The sequence below is a fragment of the Quercus suber genome, unplaced genomic scaffold (genome assembly GCF_002906115.3).
Source record: "Quercus suber isolate HL8 unplaced genomic scaffold, Cork oak 2.0 scaffold_9, whole genome shotgun sequence".
Classification (NCBI taxonomy): Eukaryota; Viridiplantae; Streptophyta; class Magnoliopsida; order Fagales; family Fagaceae; genus Quercus; species Quercus suber.
Genome location: NW_027069475.1, coordinates 194,859 through 216,537, shown reverse-complemented (window position 1 = coordinate 216,537; position 21,679 = coordinate 194,859). Strand labels below are relative to the sequence as shown.

General features: G+C 33.9%; 2 protein-coding genes and 1 long non-coding RNA gene across 4 annotated transcripts in view; 2 read left to right on the top strand and 1 right to left on the bottom strand.

Annotated features, from left to right (window-relative positions):
- Positions 1-7,158, top strand: part of LOC112005553 (uncharacterized) — a 34,529-nt gene extending 27,371 nt beyond the window's left edge. Inside the window, exons 13-16 of one of the 2 annotated variants that reach the window (XM_065776517.1) lie at positions 44-152; positions 1,897-1,988; positions 4,071-4,176; positions 6,889-7,158. In XM_065776517.1, the coding sequence (XP_065632589.1) occupies positions 44-152; positions 1,897-1,988; positions 4,071-4,176; positions 6,889-7,013 (432 nt within the window). In that variant the 3' untranslated portion in view covers positions 7,014-7,158. The remainder of the gene's footprint in view (positions 1-43; positions 153-1,896; positions 1,989-4,070; positions 4,177-6,888) is intronic. The other variant, XM_065776522.1, reaches the window with a different exon arrangement.
- A 3,101-nt stretch (positions 7,159-10,259) lies between these two features.
- On the bottom strand, positions 10,260-12,272 carry LOC112005580 (uncharacterized). Its single transcript, XM_024037869.2, has 2 exons — positions 11,938-12,272; positions 10,260-10,646 (listed from the first exon to the last, which is right to left on the bottom strand). The coding sequence occupies exons 1-2, from the start codon at positions 12,085-12,087 to the stop codon at positions 10,260-10,262; spliced, it is 537 nt and encodes a 178-aa protein (XP_023893637.2). The 5' UTR covers positions 12,088-12,272.
- A 6,029-nt stretch (positions 12,273-18,301) lies between these two features.
- Positions 18,302-21,026, top strand: LOC136068804 (uncharacterized). Its single transcript, XR_010630135.1, has 2 exons — positions 18,302-18,740; positions 20,217-21,026. It is a non-coding gene; the product is annotated as an uncharacterized LOC136068804 (long non-coding RNA).
- Positions 21,027-21,679: the final 653 nt, after the last annotated feature.

The following is a 21,679-nucleotide window of genomic DNA, read 5'->3' as shown; positions in this document are numbered from 1 at the left end:
GGCTACACAATCTTGTCTAACAAAAGTCAATGGGGTGTATCAGTCAGATACTGCAGGTGTGAAGGTCCCAGAGCTTGACTTGGAGTTGGCTAGTGGCACTTTAGGGGGAGTTGTTACAACTGTTGAGGGTTTGATTACAAAAATTAGTGAAAGTGAGCATCACTTTTCACCTCTCTCTTCTTTGTCACTCTGTTTTTCCTGGGCATATGCTTAATATCACATCTGTTTCCCCTTCATTAGATTATATAAAAAATAAATACTTTTTAAAAGAAAAAGATTTGTGCTAGATAATTGTCCTGTTATTTGACCTAACGCACCTCTTATCTAGCTTATAATTTGTTTTTGTGGTACAAGTGGATGGTGCTATTACAAATTTTATGTTCTTGAGGTCTTAAATTCTGAGGCGTTCTTTAGGTGCACCTTTTTGTGGTATCTTCATAAATCATATCTCTTCTGAGGGTAATTGCTAGTAGTATTTCCAGCAGGATTACCAATTACCAGAATAGGAAATTTCACCATGGAAAATACAACAAAAATAAACTCTTGCCATTTATTTTCAAGGCCAAATGTACTACGAGAATAAATAAAGTAGTCCCAATTAATATGATCTTATTTATTCTTTTTATCTAATTTACATATCACCCATGAGCAACTACTTCTCATCCTACTATCCAAACACTCATCAACATTTAATTCTGAAGTCCAGAATTTGCCTGTTATTGCGGGAGCATTTTCTCTTTTAGACACCAAACTCCCCTTCCACTGCCCTTTTAATTTGTTTGCCAACACCTTAGTCAATAACTTACAAATGCTACTCACCAACCCAATATGTTTAAAATTTGTACTATCAGAAGCTTTGGATTTCTTAGGCACAGGGGTGATGACAGTGGAATTGATCAAACTCAAGAGCTATGAAATTCCAGGAAAAAACACATATTGTCAGCCTTTAGGATCTCCAGCAACCTTGAAAGGAAGCCAGAGTGAATCCATTTGGACCTGAAGCCTTATCACCATTCGTGTCCCTCAATGCTACTACAACCTCCTCTTTTTTATAAGTTCTCTATAATCTCCTGCAATCCTTCAAACCAATTTTGGAAAAGTCTGAACCAGCAGCCCAAGGTCTCTCCACTTGACAGATTCCTTACAAAAGTTTTCATAAAATTGACTAATTCATTCTTCACCTCACTCTCCATTGTAAATACAATATCTCAATCAAATCACCTCATTTATGCAAATTTGCTAACCTATGGAAAAACTTTGTATTATTGTTGCCATCTTTAAGCCTGGTTTTCCTTGATTTTTGCTCCCAAAAAAATTCCCTCCAAACGAGCTAAGTCTTTCTACATATCGTCCCACTAGTGGGACCTCCATCGCCCTCCTCCAAGTCTAATATCTTAATTTGCCCAAACGCCTCTTTTCTCCACCCCTTCATTCCCTAAAAACATACTCCATTTCTTCAAATCCTCCTTCAAAGGTTTTTTATTTATTTTTTAACAATCCCAAAGCTTGGTAAGCCTTGGTCATATACCTATTCCACTGGTGTCAGTAACGCCATTTGCCTTTAGCCACATATTTTCAAACCTGAATGGGTTTCTCCTCTCCTTATCAAAGAGGATAATTGTCTAGGAAGTAATTGCTGCACTGCATCCTTGAGATGCTCCTCCTATTCCACCAGGGAGAAAGTGATTACTGTTTTTGATTGCATCTGATTAATTTTTCCTCTGCATTCAGTCATGCAGCCTTGTTTCTTTTATTTCCACTGTGCTCCTCTTTTGATGCGGTCATGCATTTATTTATTTATATATATATCTCTTATCTCTTTTTGATGCATTATTTATGCTAGTGTGTATCCTTAGCGGATGCACTTATTTTAAATCATATGATTTACATGTGCAGGTTTAGAGAGAGTGCATGGATTTACCTTTGGCGATAGTCTAGATAATCAAAAAAGAAGCAAATGGGAAGACTTCAAAGCAAGGCTAGACAAGGTAAGAGCATGATATGGAAATAAATTTATTTAGGAAATAATAATGTAAACTTTGGTTTTTTGAAATTCTGTGATAAATAACCACGTACATATTCAAGGTGATGCAATAACAAGTGTTACCAGCTTAGGAGAAAATTGTAATAGCTGATACCTGAAGCCTCAGATGGGTGTTTGTGTCCATTCCTTGCGGTATTCCGGAACAGCAGGCTTTTAAATTAACAGTTGGCACTGTCTCCTTATTGTTCCCTTTCTTTTGAACTTTTTGCTGAGATATTTATTGTGCTGCTTAAAATGTGTGTGTGTGTGTATATATTTTGATAAGTAAGCTGTATACCAAGGACTAACAATGAATAAAATAAAATAAAATAAAAAAAACACAAAAACAAAGAGAAAAAAAAGATATACAAAAAATAATACTTCCTCTGTTCCAAATTGTTGGTCCTTTATTCTATTTTAGGATGTTTTAAAATGTAGTCCTCTTTGAAAAATCAGTTAAGAAAATTCCTATCTTACCAATTGCTTTATTTAAAAAGTCAATACCATTCTTTCTCTAGAGTTTAAATTAATGAATGTAGTTTTGGAAACTTGTACCTTTTTAACTAATAGACAACGCATTAAATAATGTTTGCTTAAAAAGTTGGATTTTCTAAATAGGACCAACAATTTGGGACGAATGTAGTAAATATAAAAAGAGGATTCATCTTGTGAGAGCATTTCATCCAAGAAGTCCATGAAAGTATTGGTGGAGAAATTGGAATTAATATTCCACTCATATAGTCTCTTTAGAGAGTAGAACTTAAGATGTGACAATGGGAATTCTTTTCCTTCAAATGTCTGTCTGTTCCTCTCTTTTCAAATTCAACAAGAGGCATGAAGAAGTGGTTATCCTAACTACCCCACTTATAAAGTTGCCCATCCCCTTTCAACAAAAACCAATGTGGCAAGTACTTGTTTAGGCATTACCCATGTGACGCCGAGTACGCGTAGTAGTAAGTTCCATAAGTCCTTAGCAATAGGATGATGTAGAAAAAGATGATCTGCTGACTCCCCATTGGCTTTGCACATGCAGAAACAGTTCACTCCGCACTCTATTTAACTAAATGGCTGCTCTAAGTGGCCATTCTTTTTCTAGTTTGCTAGAATTTTTGGACTTATGCCCTCTTAGCTGAGTTGTAATTCAACCTCTGTAGACTTCCTGTGTACAGTGTCAGCTCTGTTTTTTCTCCTTAATAAAGTTCTTACCTTAACTGATAAGGGGGAAAAAAATATATCACCAACAAAAAAGAAGAAAAAGAAGACTGAATGGCTAAATTATGACTTCTGCTCAAGGTACCTGTTTAACTTACAATATAATAACTCATCTAATATGGGATTCATGGATAAATTTTGCATCTGTGCGCTTATGGTGGTTAGGCCCAAAAGTTGAAGTTTTTTTTTTTTTTTTTTTTTTTTTTTTTAAAAAAAAAAAAAAAGTTGCCCATCAACCCCTTTCACAAAAACCAATGTGGCAAGTACTTGTTTAGGCATTACCCATGTGACGCCGAGTAAGCGTAGTAGTAAGTTCCATAAGTCCTTAGCAATAGGATGATGTAGAAAAAGATGATCCGCTGACTCCCCATTGGCTTTACACATGCAGAAACAGTTCACTCCGCACTCTATTTAACTAAATGGCTGCTCTAAGTGGCCATTCTTTTTCTAGTTTGCTAGAATTTTTGGACTTATGCCCTCTTAGCTGAGTTGTAATTCAACCTCTGTAGATTTCCTGTGTACAGTGTCATGGATAAATTTTGCATCTGTGCGCTTATAGTGGTTAGGCCCCAAAGTTGAAGATTTATTTATTTATTTATTTATTTTTCGCTAAGAAACAAGGTGGCCCCAAAGTTGAAGTTGGTCATAGGCTTTTTGAAATGTAACATAATTCAGTATCTTTCTTTTTTTATTTTTATTTTTATTTATTTTTCTAAGGAACTCTGTGAAGTAATCTTCTGGAAAAAAATCTTGGTTGGCTTGCCTTTTGAGGGGTGGTGTCAGCTTTACTTTTGAGCTTGTTTTCCGACTAAGGTATCCCTTTCATGTTTTGCAGCTCCTGAGTTTGGAAGAGCCATGGACTTTAATACTTGATGATGCTCTAGCAAATTCCTTCATTGCGCCAGTGACTGAAGATATTAAAGATGACCATCAATTGACATGTAAGTTTTGGTTTTAGAAATCTCTGTCTATTCTGTTAAAACATGACTTCACCTAGGATGGATAATTCTTTTGTCAAAGGGAGGTACTTTTTTCGTAGTTCATGGCTCTTTGTCCAAACTTTTTTTTTTTTGATAGATAATGAAAATTTTATTAATAAAAAAATAGCCAACCTGAGTACATTGGGGATGTACTATGGGGGCAAAAATCAAGAACCAAATTTACAATGATCAAGCAAAATAGGAAGGAAAAAAAAAGAAAAATGTGACAAAGCCATACTCCAATCAAGGAGAGTATGTAAGAAAAAGGACTTAATCTCTAGCATTCATTTCACTCTAAATACACCACATCAAACAATGTGGCACAAGTCTCCAAAAATCTATGTTGTGATGTCGCCTAAATTTACCTTGCCAAGACTCGAACAACTCAATTAACTTAAGAGGCATAACCCACTGAAGTCCAAACAAACACAACACCATGGACCACATCTCAAAAGCTATAGGGCAATGAAGAAGAAGATGATCCACCGACTCCCCACACCTTTTACACATGTAACACCAATCAAGAACAATAATACGCCTTTTTGCGAAGGTTATCAATTGTAAGAATCTTACCTAAAGAAGCTAACCATGAAAAGAAAGCCACCCTTGGAGGAACCTCTGATTGTCACACCAAACTCCAAGGGAAAGAGCGAGTAGGAGTGTAGAAAGAAAGATAAAAACCTCTAACCTTAAAACCTCTACTCCTTGCTAGCTTCCAACAAACCTTATCAAGGCCAACCCCCCTCACTTTTGAAGAGTAAACAATATCCATAAATCGATCAAAAGATTCTTCCTCTTAATCCTGTGGTGGATGACAAAAGAGAAAATTCCAATTAATACTCCCTCCAGACCAACCCATAACCTTTGCCACGGAAGAGTCCTTTACCCTACTAAGACATTAAAGTTCTGGAAAAGCCTTTTTGAGAGAACAATCCCTACACCACACATGCTTCTAAGACTTCACTCTAGTACCATCACCCATATCATACCGTAGGAGTTTAGAGAAGTTCAACCAACCACTTCTAATAAAACTCCAGAGGCTAACACTATATGCACTTGTCACCTTTTTCGTACGCCAACCACCCCAAACATTCCCATATTTTCTATAATCCTTCTCCATAACGCATCTGTCTCAAAACCATACCTCCCTAACCATTTGCCCAACAAAGCAGAATTAAAACTTCTTAAACGTTTTATACCTAGCCCCCCAACCTGTATTGACTTACAAATCTTAGCCCATTTCACTAGGTGTAGTTTAGAGTCACCACTAATACCACTCTAAAGAAAATCTCTCTATAATTTCTCCATGCAATTAGCAACCTTCCTAGGTATAGGAAGAATGGAAAGGAAATAAGTGGGTAAGGAGGAGAGGGTACTTTTAATAAGAGTTACCTTACCTCTCTTAGATAAATACAGCCTCTTCCATCTTACTAGTCTTCGCTCCGTCTTTTCTAAAATAGGATTCTAGATTGACAGTTCCTTGAATTTAGCGCCCAAAGGAAGTCCCAAATATTTCAAAGGAAGGGAAGAGTGTCTACAACCCAACAGCCCCACCAACACATCCAGATTATGTACCTCTCCAATTGGAACCAACTCTGATTTCTCCAAATTAATTCTTAAACCTGATATTCCTCAAATCTAGTCAGAATCACCTTCAAAGTAGCTAACTGATTAGGGCCAGCATCACAAAAAATAAGAGTGTCATCTGCAAATAAAAGATGAGACACCATCGATGAAGTACTAGGTAAAGAACCTATAGAGAAGCCCGAAAACTGCCCAGCAAATGCAGCCACATTCAACATACGGCTCAAAGCCTCCATAACAACATCAAAGAGCAACAGAGAGAGAGAGGATCTCCTTGCCTAAGCTCCCTACTGTTTCCAAAAAAATTCGAAGGACTCCCATTAATCAAAATGGAAAATTTAACCATAGAAATGCAACACATAATCCATTTTCTCCATTTATCTGAAAACCTACATTGCTGCAACATATACATAAGAAAACCCCAATTCATATGATCATATACCTTCTCCACATCCAACTTACACAATACCCTTGAAATCCCTGTCTTCAATCTACTATCAATATATTTAGAAGCAATTAAAACGGAATCCAGCACCGTGCAAATGATAAGAATCCTACCAAGATCTCACCCTTTCCACAAAACCCTCACCTTTCAGCCACATGTTCTCAAATCTAAACAGCTTCATACCCCTATGAAAGGATCCACCCTCTAGGACAATCGGAAAGTGATCCGATAAAAGGCTAGACAATCTTCTTTGGCAAACAATAGGAAACTTATCCTCTCAGTCTCTAGAGAACAAGAATTTGTCCAGCCTAGCCTTTGAAGCAACTTCTCGAGAATTTGACTAAGTAAAAGTTCCCCCTTCCAACGGGAGATCAATCAAACCTTATTTTTATGCTTTTCATATCTTGAATACATTCTGTTTTGTCTTTCGAATTGTTTTCTTTTTATGTCTTGCTATATTTTGTGTTTACAACGCCATATTTGGGAGGTGGCAGTTGGTTAGGATGTGGAATTTAGTTAGGCCTGGCTTCTTTTACTTCCATATTTCCAAACTGGTTGTATGTATGCCATTTTACACTGTCAATTAGTATACAATATTATTCCTGTTTCTCTTGTATGATGTTATTTACTCGGGTGGTCTCCAGTTGAGGAATATGAGAGGTCGTGGGAGCAGAACGAGGAATTGGGTCTAAATGATATTGATACCTCATCGGCTGATGGCGCATATTACTCAACTGATACAACAATGCAAGGAAAAACAGAAGTATAAATTTCTCTGCTTTCATGGCTTACCCTTTTTTTTTTTTTTTTTAAAGTGGTTGATATTTTACTAGTGGAAAGAAAAATCTATAATGTGGTTATACAATGAATCAATGGTAAATGATTTTGTAGTGACTACCGCTTTTTTATTTAAATTGTACTAGAGTTCTTTATTGAATAGCTATTATCATAAGTAGCCTAACACGCACCACATGAGGTTTTTTGTCATTTTTTTTTACCAACATTTCAATATTCTTTTTATGATCTTGGATATATAAAAAAAATATATAGAAAAAGATCAAGTTAAAATAGTGTAACTTTTATGTTATTACGTCAATCAATAAATGTTTATTGGATTAAGATTTTAAAATCTTAAAGTTGGATGGTATATTTTTGTTATTTTTAATATGCACATCAAATTTTGTGTTAATCATATAGTATTATAATTTGATTTATAAACTCATTTTTATGTATAATTTTAAAGTTAATTTTTTAAAAATTTAACATTAATAGTATAATTTTTTATATATGATCATCTTTGATATTTTGCAAACATGGGTTGAGGAGATAATTTGATTCAATGATTAATTTGTGAAATATTCTTTTAAAAAAGCTATGAAGTGATAGTATGAGTTATTCATGGATAACCTGAACCTAATCATGGCATAATATAAATTTTTATAGACGTTAATTATTTTTATGAATGTTTCAAAGTAGGCCATTTAGTTATACATGATGCTATTAATATTTGCGTGATGCTATTAATATTTGTCCAAAATGTGTATGCTATTCTTGTATCACTAAAATAAGAAAAATTATTGTTACTTTCAGAGTATCATAAATGCGTATTCTTTGCTCTCACATGAATGGTGGGTCTACTAATTAAATTTATAGTGGACCCACCATTTATGTAAGGAGGAGTATATATTTATGGTATTCAAGAGTACCTAATAATTTTTCTTAAAATAATAGACAACACTAAATTCGTCGAATGAACCCAAAAAAAAAAAAAAAAAAAAAAAAANTTTTTTTTAAAGGAAAAGGTAAAGATTATCTTTAAGTTTGATTAAAAAAAAAAAAAAAAAAAAAAACCCACATTAGCTCATGTCCTCGTTATGCAAAATAAGATTTTGTTACAATACTTGCCCAAATTTAGGAGGCAATGTAGCTTATACAATATATATTTTTTAAAAATTAATATTTCTTTTGCTTTTCCCCAAAGATGAAAGAAGAAAGTTGATGAATGAATGAATATAAGGGTTTAAAAATGAATGTCTCTTTAAGCTCTAACCTCTTAGCCTTTGGAGTTGAAGTTAGTTATTTAAAAGCTAGTGGGTTTGAGCACTGACAACTGGTTGGATGGCAGAAATGATGGTCTCCATCATTTTATGTTTGAATAATTGTTGTGAAAATTAATTCTATCAATTCCTCCCTACAAAAAGAGTATACGGGGTAAAGGGAACTAATTTGTGAAATGGGTCTTGGAAAGGTCACCATGCCTCCTTATTTTGAGGATTTGACTCGCTGATTGCCGTTTGGAGCAATTAGAGTTTGGATAAGGTAGAATCGATCATCAACTAAATGAAAATCCGCCTCTGTTGGATACGCTTTATTTTGATTGTCTAACAAGAGTGAGCTCAAAATATATTATTGTCAATAGGGAGTAGGAGAAGGGCCCTAACTTGTTATTCACATAGCCATTCTGATTGATAGGTTGAATAAAAAGTTTTATCACACGAGGTATAGAGGCATTTTGAGTAAGTCACTAATGCGCACATGGACACATGTTATATATATAAATTTGCAGCCAAACTTTGTCATTATAATAATAATAATAATAATAATAATAATTAGTGAACAGTAAAAGAGAATAGTGATTTTTCACTTTTTGACTCAAATTAGCAGTAGCAAAGGTTTTGTTTGGATCTTCGGTCCAAAGAGCCAAATTGTACCGAAATTAACCATGAGGTGACCAAAATCATGAAGAATTTTCTTTTCCAAAAGCATCATCATTTGTGGGGGTCATTATTATTGTTATTATATTAACCCCCTCAGTGCGAGTGATTAGATTGGTGGAGATAACGCATCACTACATCTGCAATAAGGCTTTAGCTTGACAAGTATTCCATGATTCATGTGACTCGAGTTGCATGAATAAGAACAATAATTCGATGATCAAAATCTTGGACATTGAAGGATTGGGTTTTGGAAGGATTTGTGAAATCCATCATAATTCCGATTGTACCAAAACAATGTCAACCCAGGTTTTGATTTCCTTCCAAATTACCTGGATGTTTTCTATTACTTTCTATTAGTTTTGTAACTAAGCAATATTCTAGACGAATGAATCCCCTCACACCTACAACTTGTGGTTCTTCCCCACTGAGAGAATGCTATAGCTGAAGAGTTACAGCAGCCCAACTTCTGGTTCTCCTTTAAGACTTGAACCCATTTTTAGCCAATTTCACCATTGGTAAGCGAGCTTGCACTTGCAACATAACATTTCTAGTTTTTTTTTTTTTTTTTTTTTTTTTTTTTNCCTTATTGGGATCCAGCACGTAAATTGGTGGACAACAAGTATGAGACCATCGATTTTCCATTTGAGCCAGTGGATGGAGCTGATCATACTGGACCGTTTCCATTTGTAACGGAAAGATTTATGGATTTAGATAGTTATTTTACATACTTAAGATCATGGTCAGCTATCAACAGCTAAGGAGAAGGGTGTGGAGCTTTTGAGCAATGACGTGATGAAGAATTCAAGCGTGCTTGGGACTGAAGATGGACAGGAAAGAAGGTTGTAAAGTATCCAATTTATCTGAGGATTGGAAGAGTGGGGAATGAGTAAATCAAAAGACTAGCTTGGATAAATTGTGGCACCTCTCATATGAAAATAAACCATTTTGTTTCAAAGGAGTGATGGATGGTCATCATGGATTATTTCCTTTGTCAGTAAAATTGGTAGTAATAGATCAGTTGTGTTATCATGTTGCATTTTATACAATGGAATTCTGCTTTTGAATGCTATTTATATTAGAAAGTAAATGATGGCTGCCCAATATCATCATTAAGATTGTGATTTTTGTTTATCAAGCTTCTGAGACGATTGCTCTTGATTTGGCAGAACTCTTTGCAACTGTAAGGATTGCTTATCCATTGGTTGAAAGTTTATTTAGTCGAATAAGTTTGCATCTGGAAAACTCTCTTGATTTAATTTGGTGATAGAGAGGCTGTATGTGCTACTTTACTAGAAATGTTATGTTCTTGTCACATACTTGTTGTCCACCAATTTACGTGCTGGATCCCAATAAGGCTCCACAGCAATGTTATAATAGGGTTGGAAGACTGCATCGACTGATTCGTTAACTTCTGGCACGGTGTAGCACCAGGCTGCTATGACACCATAAGGTTTTTTGAGTACCCACTTCGCTTGTTGGTAGAAATTAGGGAGATCAAACCAATGGATGGCCTGAGCAATGGTCACAACATCAATGCTTGATTGAGGTGCAATACTGGATTCAAGCTCAGCAATAGACATGGTAGGAGGTGTCAGTTGGTATCTAATATTGGGTAGCCTTGGAGCGAATGCAAGCTGTTTTGGACTTGTGTCTGTGGCTATGACATTCTTGTAGATCCCAGATAGCTGAAAAATAAGGTTGTATTAGAACAAAATTCTACAAAAAGCAAATGTCTAAAATGGAATTAGATGTATCTACTCAATAACAGTGAGCAATCAAAGCAATTTATATAAAGATATAGAAGGAGGCATATGGGGCACAATTAAAGTAAGATATGCTAGAATATAAGTGCTGGACAATGCTTGGGTATAGTTCTGTAGTAGTACATTCAATTTCCCAATTGAATTCAAACACATAATTGGATTGAATTTAATTATGTTTGAAAGATAATGTTGTTTGCTCTGCCAAGTTATTGACAAACTCTTCACTCCATACATAACTTTATTTTTTGGGGTCCTGCATAATGTGGAACTGTTGAATTAGCCAATGCACTTCTTTCTTTACTACTAGTAATGTGGGCTATTCTTTCTCAAAAAAAAAAAAAAAAGGGTAATGTGGGCTATTATAGCTTATATACTAAAATTTTTGGCATAGTATGATTAGAATCTTTTTAGATATCGCCTATCTATCTATATATTACTAAAAGCTGAAGCGTAGCATTTAATGTTGCTACGCTCACGTTGAGCCACATCAGCCGCCACATCATCATTTTTTGTTTTCAATTTTTCTTATATATATTTTTTTAACATTTTCTCATTTAAGGTGACTTAATTATCTAAAAATTTAAATATCTTTTAACCATTATTTTTATTATTAATTTTCCAAAACTCTCATTTCCTTTTGCTTCTTCATCTCCCCACTACTTTCTACCTTAATATCATTCTTTCTCTACCCTTTTATCTTCCTTTATTTTGAATTTTTTATGTTTTCACACGTTTTCAGTTTTTTTTTTTTTTTTTTTTGCTTCAGCCGCTCATTTTGACTAAATCAGCAGTGAACAATGCATCTGTGCACTGTTTACAGGTCCCACAAATTACACTTTTTAGCAACTTTTTCATTAAAAATAGGTTTTACGGTATTATTCACATATTTAAAAATTATTTTACTACAGTGTTTTCAGTTTTCAATTTTCAATTTTAGCAAAATAAATTCTATCTAAACAGACCCCTAGTGTCACAACATACTAGTTATTAGGATCGTCTAACTATTTTTTTTTTTATTTGAAATTGATAATTTCATAAATATTATAAATAAAAAAGTGCATCGTATTTTATCATTTTAATCATAAAAAAATATACTGCACCTAATGAACTGTGCCTCGTTTCAACTAAAATGAATTTTGTTTGAACAGAAAGACCCCACAAAGACAAAAACAAAATTGTTATTTAGATGGATGGAAGGGGAAAAGAAACTCACAGATCGAGCAGCTTGGCCGCTTCCAGCGCCAACATCCCATGCAAGGTCGTGAGAGGGTGTCTTGGAAGCGATGAATTCAAACAATTCTGGAGGATAACTAGGCCTACCCTCTGCGTACTGCTCTGCCTGCTTAATAAACAAATCTGCCATTTCTTTATTCTTCTTCTTCTTTTTCTCTTTCTCTCTCCAAGTTTTAAGTATGGCTCTATTCTATCTTAGGCACCCCTTTTATAGTTTGTTAAAAAATCGAAGATAGAGCCACGTGAATTGAATAAGACTCATTTGCTGTGAATCACAACTTTCCAGGGCAGGGCTAACTGGGAAAGCATCATCGCGAGTTCCGTGTTATAATATCATGTTTTGACCCAAATTTCATTGGAGCAAAAACTGTGGCGGCTCCGGATTTATTATTAGAGAAAACATACGGTCAGGAGGCGGCGTAAAAGTGTTGATTTACACCACCAATCAGTGTTTGCCACGTCACACATTTAAAGAAAAACCAATACACCCTATCACACACAATTTTAACTTACTTAGACCTGTACTCCGCACACACGTATCAGAGAGCAAACCTGGAGAAACAGCACCAACGCCTAACCCATTCCACCTCCTACTCTCATCTGCCCACCTGAGCTCCACCCCGCCGCGGCGTCGTTCTGGAGCTGACTCTAAAACAAAATGTACATTCAACTAAAAATCCTAGGCGAAAAGCACATTTTCGTCCCTACATTTTTAGGCGATTTCTATTTTGGTCCCTAAATTTTATTTTTACCGTTTTTAGTCCCTATTTAGAAAAATGCCATCTATTTTAGTCCTTTCCGTCAGTGCCCTAACAGAAAATCCTAGGTGGCAGACGGAACTTTTAAAATAATAATAAAAAATTTTATTTTACTATTAAAAAATGCCACGTTAGCATTTAAATTAAAAAAAATTAATTTATTAATTTTAACTAAATAAAAAATATTAAAAACAGAATTAAAAACAAAAAATTAAATGAATTGAGATTTAAGTGACACAAACTCAAATCTTAGAACACAAACCCAGAAAAGAAAAAAACCTCCAAAACTGAAATTTCGTTTTCCTTTGCTTTTCTCATGAACCAAACAACCGCGAAGGATCATTTCTATCTAAGTTTATGTGAAACCTTTCTACTGTCCAAATAAACAAAAACAACAGAAAAAATTCAAAAAGAGGAAAACTCCAAAATTTATTTTCTTTTGCTGAACCCAAAAAGTGGAGGAAAACTCCTTGTCGGGGATGAAGATGTTTTGTCGGCGGGTACGGGTGCTCGAAAGAGAGGTTCGGGTCGGACCGGATCTCGCCGTTGGAGTCGTCGAGCTGGACAATCTCGACCCGGTTGGGGAACTGCTCGAGGAGGCTCGCGATGGCTAGACGGTACTTCTTGTCGCGGCGGACGCTCCAGTTCATGGCGTAGACGTGCCACGGCGCCTCGTACGTGTATATTTCTGACCGCTTTTGTTGCTCGTCGGACCCGTCTTGGGTCGGATCGCTATTCACACCCATTTTTGTTTTGCGACAACTTGAGTGTTTTTTGGGTACATAGATATAGGAGAGATGGATGGATGGAAGGGTCAAAAGAATCGAAAATTGAACAAGGGGGGAAAGAATGAAGTTGGGTGGTCTGAGCTGAGAAATGACAGTGGGGGCTTTCACACCTTCCTTCCTTCTTCCCCGAATTTGCGACTTTTCGATTCCAGTCTACTACTGTCCACTGGAATGTCTGCTTCAATCTGGGCCGTCCATTTTAACCATCCCTAAAAACTCCAAAATTCATCAATTAGAAAACACTAATTTATTTTCTATCTAAGCAAAAGAAAATAAATTTTGGAGTTTCCTCTTTTTGAATTTTTTCTGTTGTTTTTGTTTATTTGGACAGTAGAAAGGTTTCACATAAACTTAGATAGAAATGATCCTTCGCGGTTGTTTGGCTCCTGAGAAAAGCAAAGGAAAATGAAATTTCAGTTTTGGAGGTTTTTTTCTTTTCTGGGTTTGTGTTCTAAGATTTGAGTTTGTGTCACTTAAATCTCAATTCATTTAATTTTTGGTTTTTAATTCTGTTTTTAATATTTTTTATTTAGTTAAAATTAATAAATTAATTTTTTTAATTTAAATGCTGACGTGGCATTTTTTAATAGCAAAATAAAATTTTTTATTATTATTTTAAAAGTTCCGTCTGCCACCTAGGATTTTCCGTTAGGGCACTGACAGAAAGGACTAAAATAGATGGCGTTTTTCTAAATAGGGACTAAAAACGGTAAAAATAAAATTTAGGGACCAAAATAAAAATCGCCTAAAAATGTAGGGACGAAAATGTGCTTTTCGCCAAAATCCTAATATAAAAAAAGTCTGTAGCTTTTTCTTGGGGAGAAAACCGAGTTTCATGAATGTGGGTTTGATGACATATTGCTTTAGAGTCAGCAAAGTCACTTTCTAGGCTTGCTTGCTTTCTTTGCCTGAATAAATGTTATAGTTTAGTAGTAGTAGGTACCGAATTTTACTGGCATTTCTTTTTCCCAGTGGAAAATTTAATCTTTTTAGTTTGTTTATTTGAGTGTTTGGTGGAGGAAATTGTTGTGAAGCTGACCTCAAAGATTTCAATGCCTTTTTTATTGTCTCTGTCTCTCAAAAGGGGATTTGGGTTTTCGTTTTTTTTAATTGAAGCCTTACGCGTTGCGTATCCGTGTTGATTTTCTTCCAAGTATAAGTTGTTGTTTTAATCTCGTTTCGTCGACTTGGGTGTTATTGTTGCTTAGTGTCGCAGTCAGATCTGGCATTCTCGATGCCGCGGCGGGGTGGAGCTCCGGTGGTCAGATGGGAGTAGGAGGTGGAATGGGTTAGGCGTTGGTGCTGTTTCTCCAGGTTTGCTCTCTGGTACGTGTGTGCGGAGTATAGGTCTAAGTTAAAATTGTGTGCGATAGAGTGTATTGGTTTTTCTTTAAATGTGTGACGTGGCAAACACTGATTGGTGGCGTAAATCAGCACTTTTACGCCATCTCCTGACTGCATGTTTTCTCTTATTATTATTATTATTTATTTATGGTCATTAAGAAACATAAATTAGACCAAATCTAAAATAAAAGTAAACTTGAATATATTAGTATTTAAAAAAAAAAAATTACGCAAATACATAAAGGATTATAACCACCTTTTATGAAATTTCATATTTTAAAATTGTGTCTACATGATTTCCTTATTAAATTTTTTTTTTCCATATTACTAATTAGAGAATAAAAGATAAATTATAAGTTTATTTAGCATATTTCAAAACTTTATTCCATTCAAATGGATTACGGGTGGCTTTTATTTTTTCTATGAGATTTGATCCATTACTATTTTTTTAATAGATTTGAGATCAAATAGGTTTGTTGTTTGGACTTTTTTTTTTAAAAGGCCAAACCATTGTTAAGGGGACCAGGTTCAATTTAGTCGGGCTAAAAGAAAACAAAACAAGTAATGCTATTTACACATAAATTTTGACAACATTTTTCACACCTATCGGGTTGTCAAGTTTTCACTAATTCTCAATTGGGCCAAACATTGACATCACTTTTTTACTTATTATTAATAATTTGCCACACCAATGTGTCATTTTTTTTTTTGTGCGTCTGTACTCAGTAGACTTCCTCAAAGAAAATTTAGAGTTTTCCAAAGTTTTATTTTAGTGTGATTAAAAAAAAATTAAAAATATTACATATTACATATTATATATATAAAAAAAAATTTCTATTGCCAATTCAGTTTGAACACCTGACTGAATGTGGTGCCTGCACCGAGCCAACGTACCTTATCTATTGCGAGGAATAGTGATGGTGCACAAATTGTTCACGAAGTCTCATTTCGGTCTTTTTAACAAGTGACTATTATAACTTAAATTCTATTATCACAACCTAAGTCACAATTTTTGTCATAATTATTAATGGAGAAAAGTGATAGGTTTATATAAAAGTAATAAGTAGCCGATTACAGTCTACCACATAAAATAATTATAGCAAAAGTTGTGATTTAATTTGTAGTACTAGAATTACTAATAACTTATTATCATTTATGTGTTTTGTTTCAAAATGAGTAGTGTTTATTATATAGTAAGTCTGTGCAATTTTTGCGTGTTTTAAAGTGTGTGCAAGAAGGTGTCCGAAACAAGTATTTCCCTTTCATTATTAACTGTAAAAATAATAGTTTATTTATATTATGTTCATGTACTCTTTAAACAAACTATTCTGGTTGGCAAACTATTTTATTCCGGTTGAATAATACACTTTACGCAAAGTAACGTGTCCATTTAGGTAGGATTCAGTGATTCACCACCATTTTTAAGATTTCTAACATTCATATATCATTTTTCTTCACGATTATTTTCTTGCATAATTTTCTTACGAAGCAAATAGAAATTAAGATTATATGTTAGAGAGAAAAATAATAATAATTCAAAACACACAGGTAAGGTAAGATATTTTGAAGAGGGAGGTCCAATTTGGTCGTTCCTAGTCTATTCTGGAGTCAGTAAAGAAATAGAGTCAATAGACACACACGTCATGGGTGGGGGAACAAGAGTCCTTCCTAGCTCCTTCCTTCCCATTCAGAACGTGCACGCCAAGTTGTTTTCTAGCTATGCACATTGCGGGTGGCATTTTGTTTTGTTTTTTTAGATAGGATAGTATTTACACTAATAGACTTTTGGTGTAGTGGGGTTCAAACTCTACATTTCTTATTTAATGAGAAGAAACTTTATCAGTTAAATTAACTAGAACTCACAATTAATTGGCATCTAGTATATTGTATTTTGTCCTTACGAGACAAGCATATGCTCTCTGGTTTTTTTTTGTTTTTTTAAACCAAGGTTTTAATATTAAGGGATTAAAATGACAAAAATTCAAAAGTGCAGGGTTTAATTTTAAATTTTGAAATTGAGTTATATGTTACAATGAATCTAATATGAGATATTTATAGGAGACTAAATTTAAAACTAACTATATACCAAACCATGGTTACTAAGCTTGTAATACAAATAGAATACTTTACTTGCACATCAAGTGTATGTTTGGCAAGATTATTTTTGTCAACTAATTTTACAATTTAGCTTATTTTTGCTACTATTTATGGGCTCTACTACACTTTTTGGTACTATTCATGGATTCCATTGTACTATTTTAGTTAACTTTTAGTAAAAAGTTTTCAGTTTAAAAAAAATAAGTGAGTCCCAAACAGACCCCAAATATGATTGAGATTGAGCTTGATATCTTTAACACATGGTTTAAAGCCTTTCAGCCATTTATATTCTTATCTCAACTCCAATACGAAGAGCCATTTTCGGAGCACCACACATAGAAATTTGTGAGGTTTGCTATAATATCTTAATGCCCATTCTCTATTATATGGTTCTTCTTAATCCTGCTTAGCTAAAACATCCCATGATATAGTAAAGATTTTCCAAGAATCATTTTTTATTAGCTCACTCATATATCAATTTCACTTTGAGTGTTTGTATGTTTGAAACCACAAAGTCAAATCTTAAGTGAATTATAGTGCTAGAGATTTTAACATTGAGGAATCACTATACAATAATTTCAAAGGTTCTAAGACTATCAAGGTAGTTAGGAAAACATGACGTTTGCAGATGTTGCATAGAATCTAGGCTAGCAAAGGTTTTGTAAGTTGTTGCTTGTTATAATTGTGCTTTAAATAGTGGATTTTCTATGAGTGTTTGTCCTCGTTTTTCCTTTGTGGGATTTTTATTTAGGGGTCATTTGGTTGGGATGATCACTGGGGATGGAGAATGGGGGAAAATGGTTTTTTTTGGTTAGTAAGGGAAACTGGGGGAGATTTTGGTCCCGATCTCACCATTTAGGATGATTTTGTTTTCTTCCCAATTTGGGGGAAAATGTGTGGGGAAGAGGGGGCTTGATGGGAAATTACCCATCAACTCCCATCTTATCCCACTTGTATATGATTTTTTTTTAATTACTATTTATTTTTAATACTAACAACAATTTAAAAAAAAATTTAAACTATTAATTTTTTTAATGAGAATAAATTTATATAAACTACATTTTCTATCATCTCATTTTTCTCATCAACCAAACAATTTTTTTTTTTCCATCCATTTGCTTTTCGATCCTCCCAATCAAACACACATAAAAGAAAATTAAATCTTTTCTATCTTCTAAATTTTCCATCCAGTCATTATTTACTATCCCCCAACCAAACAAAATTTTAGTTTTTCTTTTGTGATCAATCTTTTTGTCAACCTTTATTGCTTTGATTTTATATATTGCATAAATTTTGTTGTGTGTATATATTTATTCTGCCGAGTTATTTTTTTTTCTTTGATGTGAGTATTTGTTAATTTATTTAATTACATATTGTTAATCACTTAGGGGTATAAACTTAATTGTCTAGCACTTTTGTTTTCAATTAGCAATTAAAAAATTTAGAGGATTAATTGAAAGTTTCGAAATTTGAGAGATCAAAATCATAATAACACAAACATTAGAGGGTTAAAAAGTTATTTTAGCTAAATATTCCAGCATCTTCTGCAATCTGTACTCTTTAAATTCGTTCTTTCTGCTTTCCTCGCTTTAGAACAAAAACAAAGTCAAGAGTAACGATACGACTCAGCAGAAAGAGACAGCTGGGCATTCTCGGCCACCAAACTAAAGTTCGAGATCGATCCCTTTCCTAATGAGTTTCCTTTACAAGATTTCCAACTTATCGAAAGCAGAGTTGTTAAGGATTGTCCCTGGGAATCGAGATCAAAGAATGAGCCACGTGCTCCTTCCACTAGAGTTGAGTTTTCTCTCTAAATTAATTGTTTCACTCCATAACATCAACATTCTAGACTTTGTTTACATTTTCCTTATCACTTTATTCACTTAACCTGAAATTTCATTTACTTGAAATGATACCATGTCTCGTTCAATTACGTCAAATTTTAGCATTTGCTAGATTCAGAGTGCCATTTTTAAATGACTTGACATTGGATACACCTTCAAATTTGTTATCTTTAATCTGAACTAAAAACTGGATAAATTTCAAATTTGTCTTTGTATTTTTAGACAATTTTTAATCTCCATGGATTATTTTTATTTCTGATTTTCTTACAAACTAATCTGAAGTTGTGAGCATGATGAGAAGACAGAGAGCAAATAGCTAATCCCTTAAAAAAAAAAAAATTTTGGATAAATTGTTACAACGAGTGGGGGAGGGGATTTGAACCCTGATTCTCGATATAAAAGAAACCGGTCAATGCAATTTAGTTACAAGATTCTTGGCATGTCTTGTTGTAATTGATCAAATTAATTAGATAAGGTGGAATGAAATGTTTTCTGATTTGTTATTAAAAAACATACATCTGTTTATTATAAGCTTGTCATGAATTTTTGTTGCTGAGATTACTGTTGGACTCTGCAGACACTTGCTCAATAAGGAGCACATCTGTTAAATAAAATGATTAGACATATTTGATAAGTACTTTGTAGAAACATGAAAGTATTGAACATTGACAATGTTTATATCAACCACTCACATAGGGTCAAGATTTTATTTTATTTTTTTGGTTAAATTAATTTACAAGGAGAAGTTAATGAAGGCATTGAAGTTAATTTTCGTCATCTCATTTACATGTCTGTTTATTGAACTTTGAATATCACTCTAAAGATTTAAAAACACAACTGTTAAATGATTTTCATCTTTGTGTGGGAACATGAAGTCATTTATTTTTCCCTCTCATATTGGGGAAACTAATTTCATTCTACCATAGCAATGGTAAGAAAACAAAAATCAAACTAAAATTCTATGTGACAATATAAAATTTTGAAAAAATAGATCACAGCTAAAGCGATCACCCTGTCCAGCTTGTATTATTTAAAGCAATCATAAACATGTGTATATGATAATTGATTTATTGCATTATTTTTCTTGTAATCTTAGTACATATGAGTCACTTCATATTTTCTTTCATCAGCAATTAGCCTTACCAAGGAAACATAGCTAATTGTCTTGGCAAAAGTCCTTGCAATGCATTCACATCTGCGACATTCAAAATATACATAAACAACTACTTGTTGCAGAAACTTGAATTGATATTAACACATTAATATGTGGATTTAACATTAGATAAGAGCTTAAATTAATCGAAATATAAGGTCACTTAATGATATTATGATAATCTGAAACTCTAAATTGATAGGACTATTTAGCCACTAGTTGCTACATTTTCCACTAGGTTCTCTATTGAGTTGGCAGTTGGCATTGATGAACAGTTGAATGCTTTGGAAGCTGCTTGCTGTAGTGATTGGAAACCATTTTGGACCTAGCCACACAATTTTTTGACTGCCTCTGAAATAGATTGATTGCTTGATTGGAAAATTTTTCCAAAGGATTGGAGAATCTGTTGATGTGAGAAACACAGTAACTGTGCAAACATTAATGCAGAAATAGCAAGGATTAGGATTCCCCACGGTGGTAGAAGGATCTCTACCAGCAAGCCAGAGGCAGAAGTTCCTAAAATGACGCATACACTCCTGCCCATATGGAGGTAGCTTGTGTTGAGAGTTGGTTGGCTTATCCCTGCCAATGTTAAAGTGTAACCAATCACAAGTACAATAAAAGATGACATAATTGCACCATGCGTTTGAAATGGGTTGCCAGAGTTTTGATACTTGACTTGTAGAAGGGTAAGCAGCGCTAAAATGAGGAAACCCAAAGCAGTATGGACTTTGGTGGAGGAACCAAGTTGTTGCCGACTGTGAAAAACAGAGAGGCAAAAAACATAGAATTGCCTCAGATTACATGCAATATTAATGGATATACAGTTGATGAATGAGCAGAAGGAATATCCATGACATTTGATTTGCCAACAAAATATTTTCCTTGTAATTAGATTAATGCTCATATTTAATTTGGAGGTGCAAGTTAAATTATTTGCTGAGTCTTTCAACATTGTGTCAAAGACTTCATATCGAATCCTGTGTTCACTGATGATGATGGAATAATGTTATTTTTATTGTGTTCTTGCTTACATGTAATATTCATCCAGAAAGAAATAAATCCCAGGTTTTATTTTGCTGGCTCTGGCTCCTATGGAATTGTTGTTTTCATTTTCATTTATTTTCTCGTTGTTTGTTTCTCTCCTTTATCAATTATAAAAAGATTTTATTTTTCTCTGTGTAAGTTTTTTTCTTCTCTGAAAACTATAGTCAAGAAATCGTGACCCCTAGAAAATATGGTTTCCTGAACACAATGACTCCATTTATAATTCCTAGCATCTGAATTACAGGGAAAAATGATTTTCTTTTGAGACAGAGAGTCTTTTTTATCTTGATCTTGATCTATCTTCTAATATTGACACAACAAGTTAATTCAAGTATCAAAATTTGTGAATTATAATTTATGGTATACGCATGAACAGAGTTAACAAAAAAACTTATGTAATAAGTAATTAAGAGGAGCAGTATAATGTCAAAATAAAAGGCAAAAAAGAAACAGTACTGTCCTAGATTCCGTTGGATGTGTCAAAAATATATATTGTTAATAAACTTGCAATACAGATGCAAGGTTTGTCTTAATATATGACAGAAACTCAAATGTTTTGTAAACCATTAACAGTGCCCACTAGAGCAGAAAATGAACCTGTAGGTAAGATATTGAGTAATTAACACCTCTATATTGGATCAAATTTGAACCTAGTATGAGGTTATTTTTTTACTCCAACAATAATAACCAG

Excerpts from the sequence above, each read along its gene's own strand:
- LOC112005580 (XM_024037869.2), bottom strand. The coding sequence starts at position 12,087 with ATGGCAGATTTGTTTATTAAGCAGGCAGAGCAGTACGCAGAGGGTAGG. Across the intron at positions 10,647-11,937 it reads GCGGCCAAGCTGCTCGATCT|CTATCTGGGATCTACAAGAA; the intron begins GTGAGTTTCTTT and ends CTTATTTTTCAG.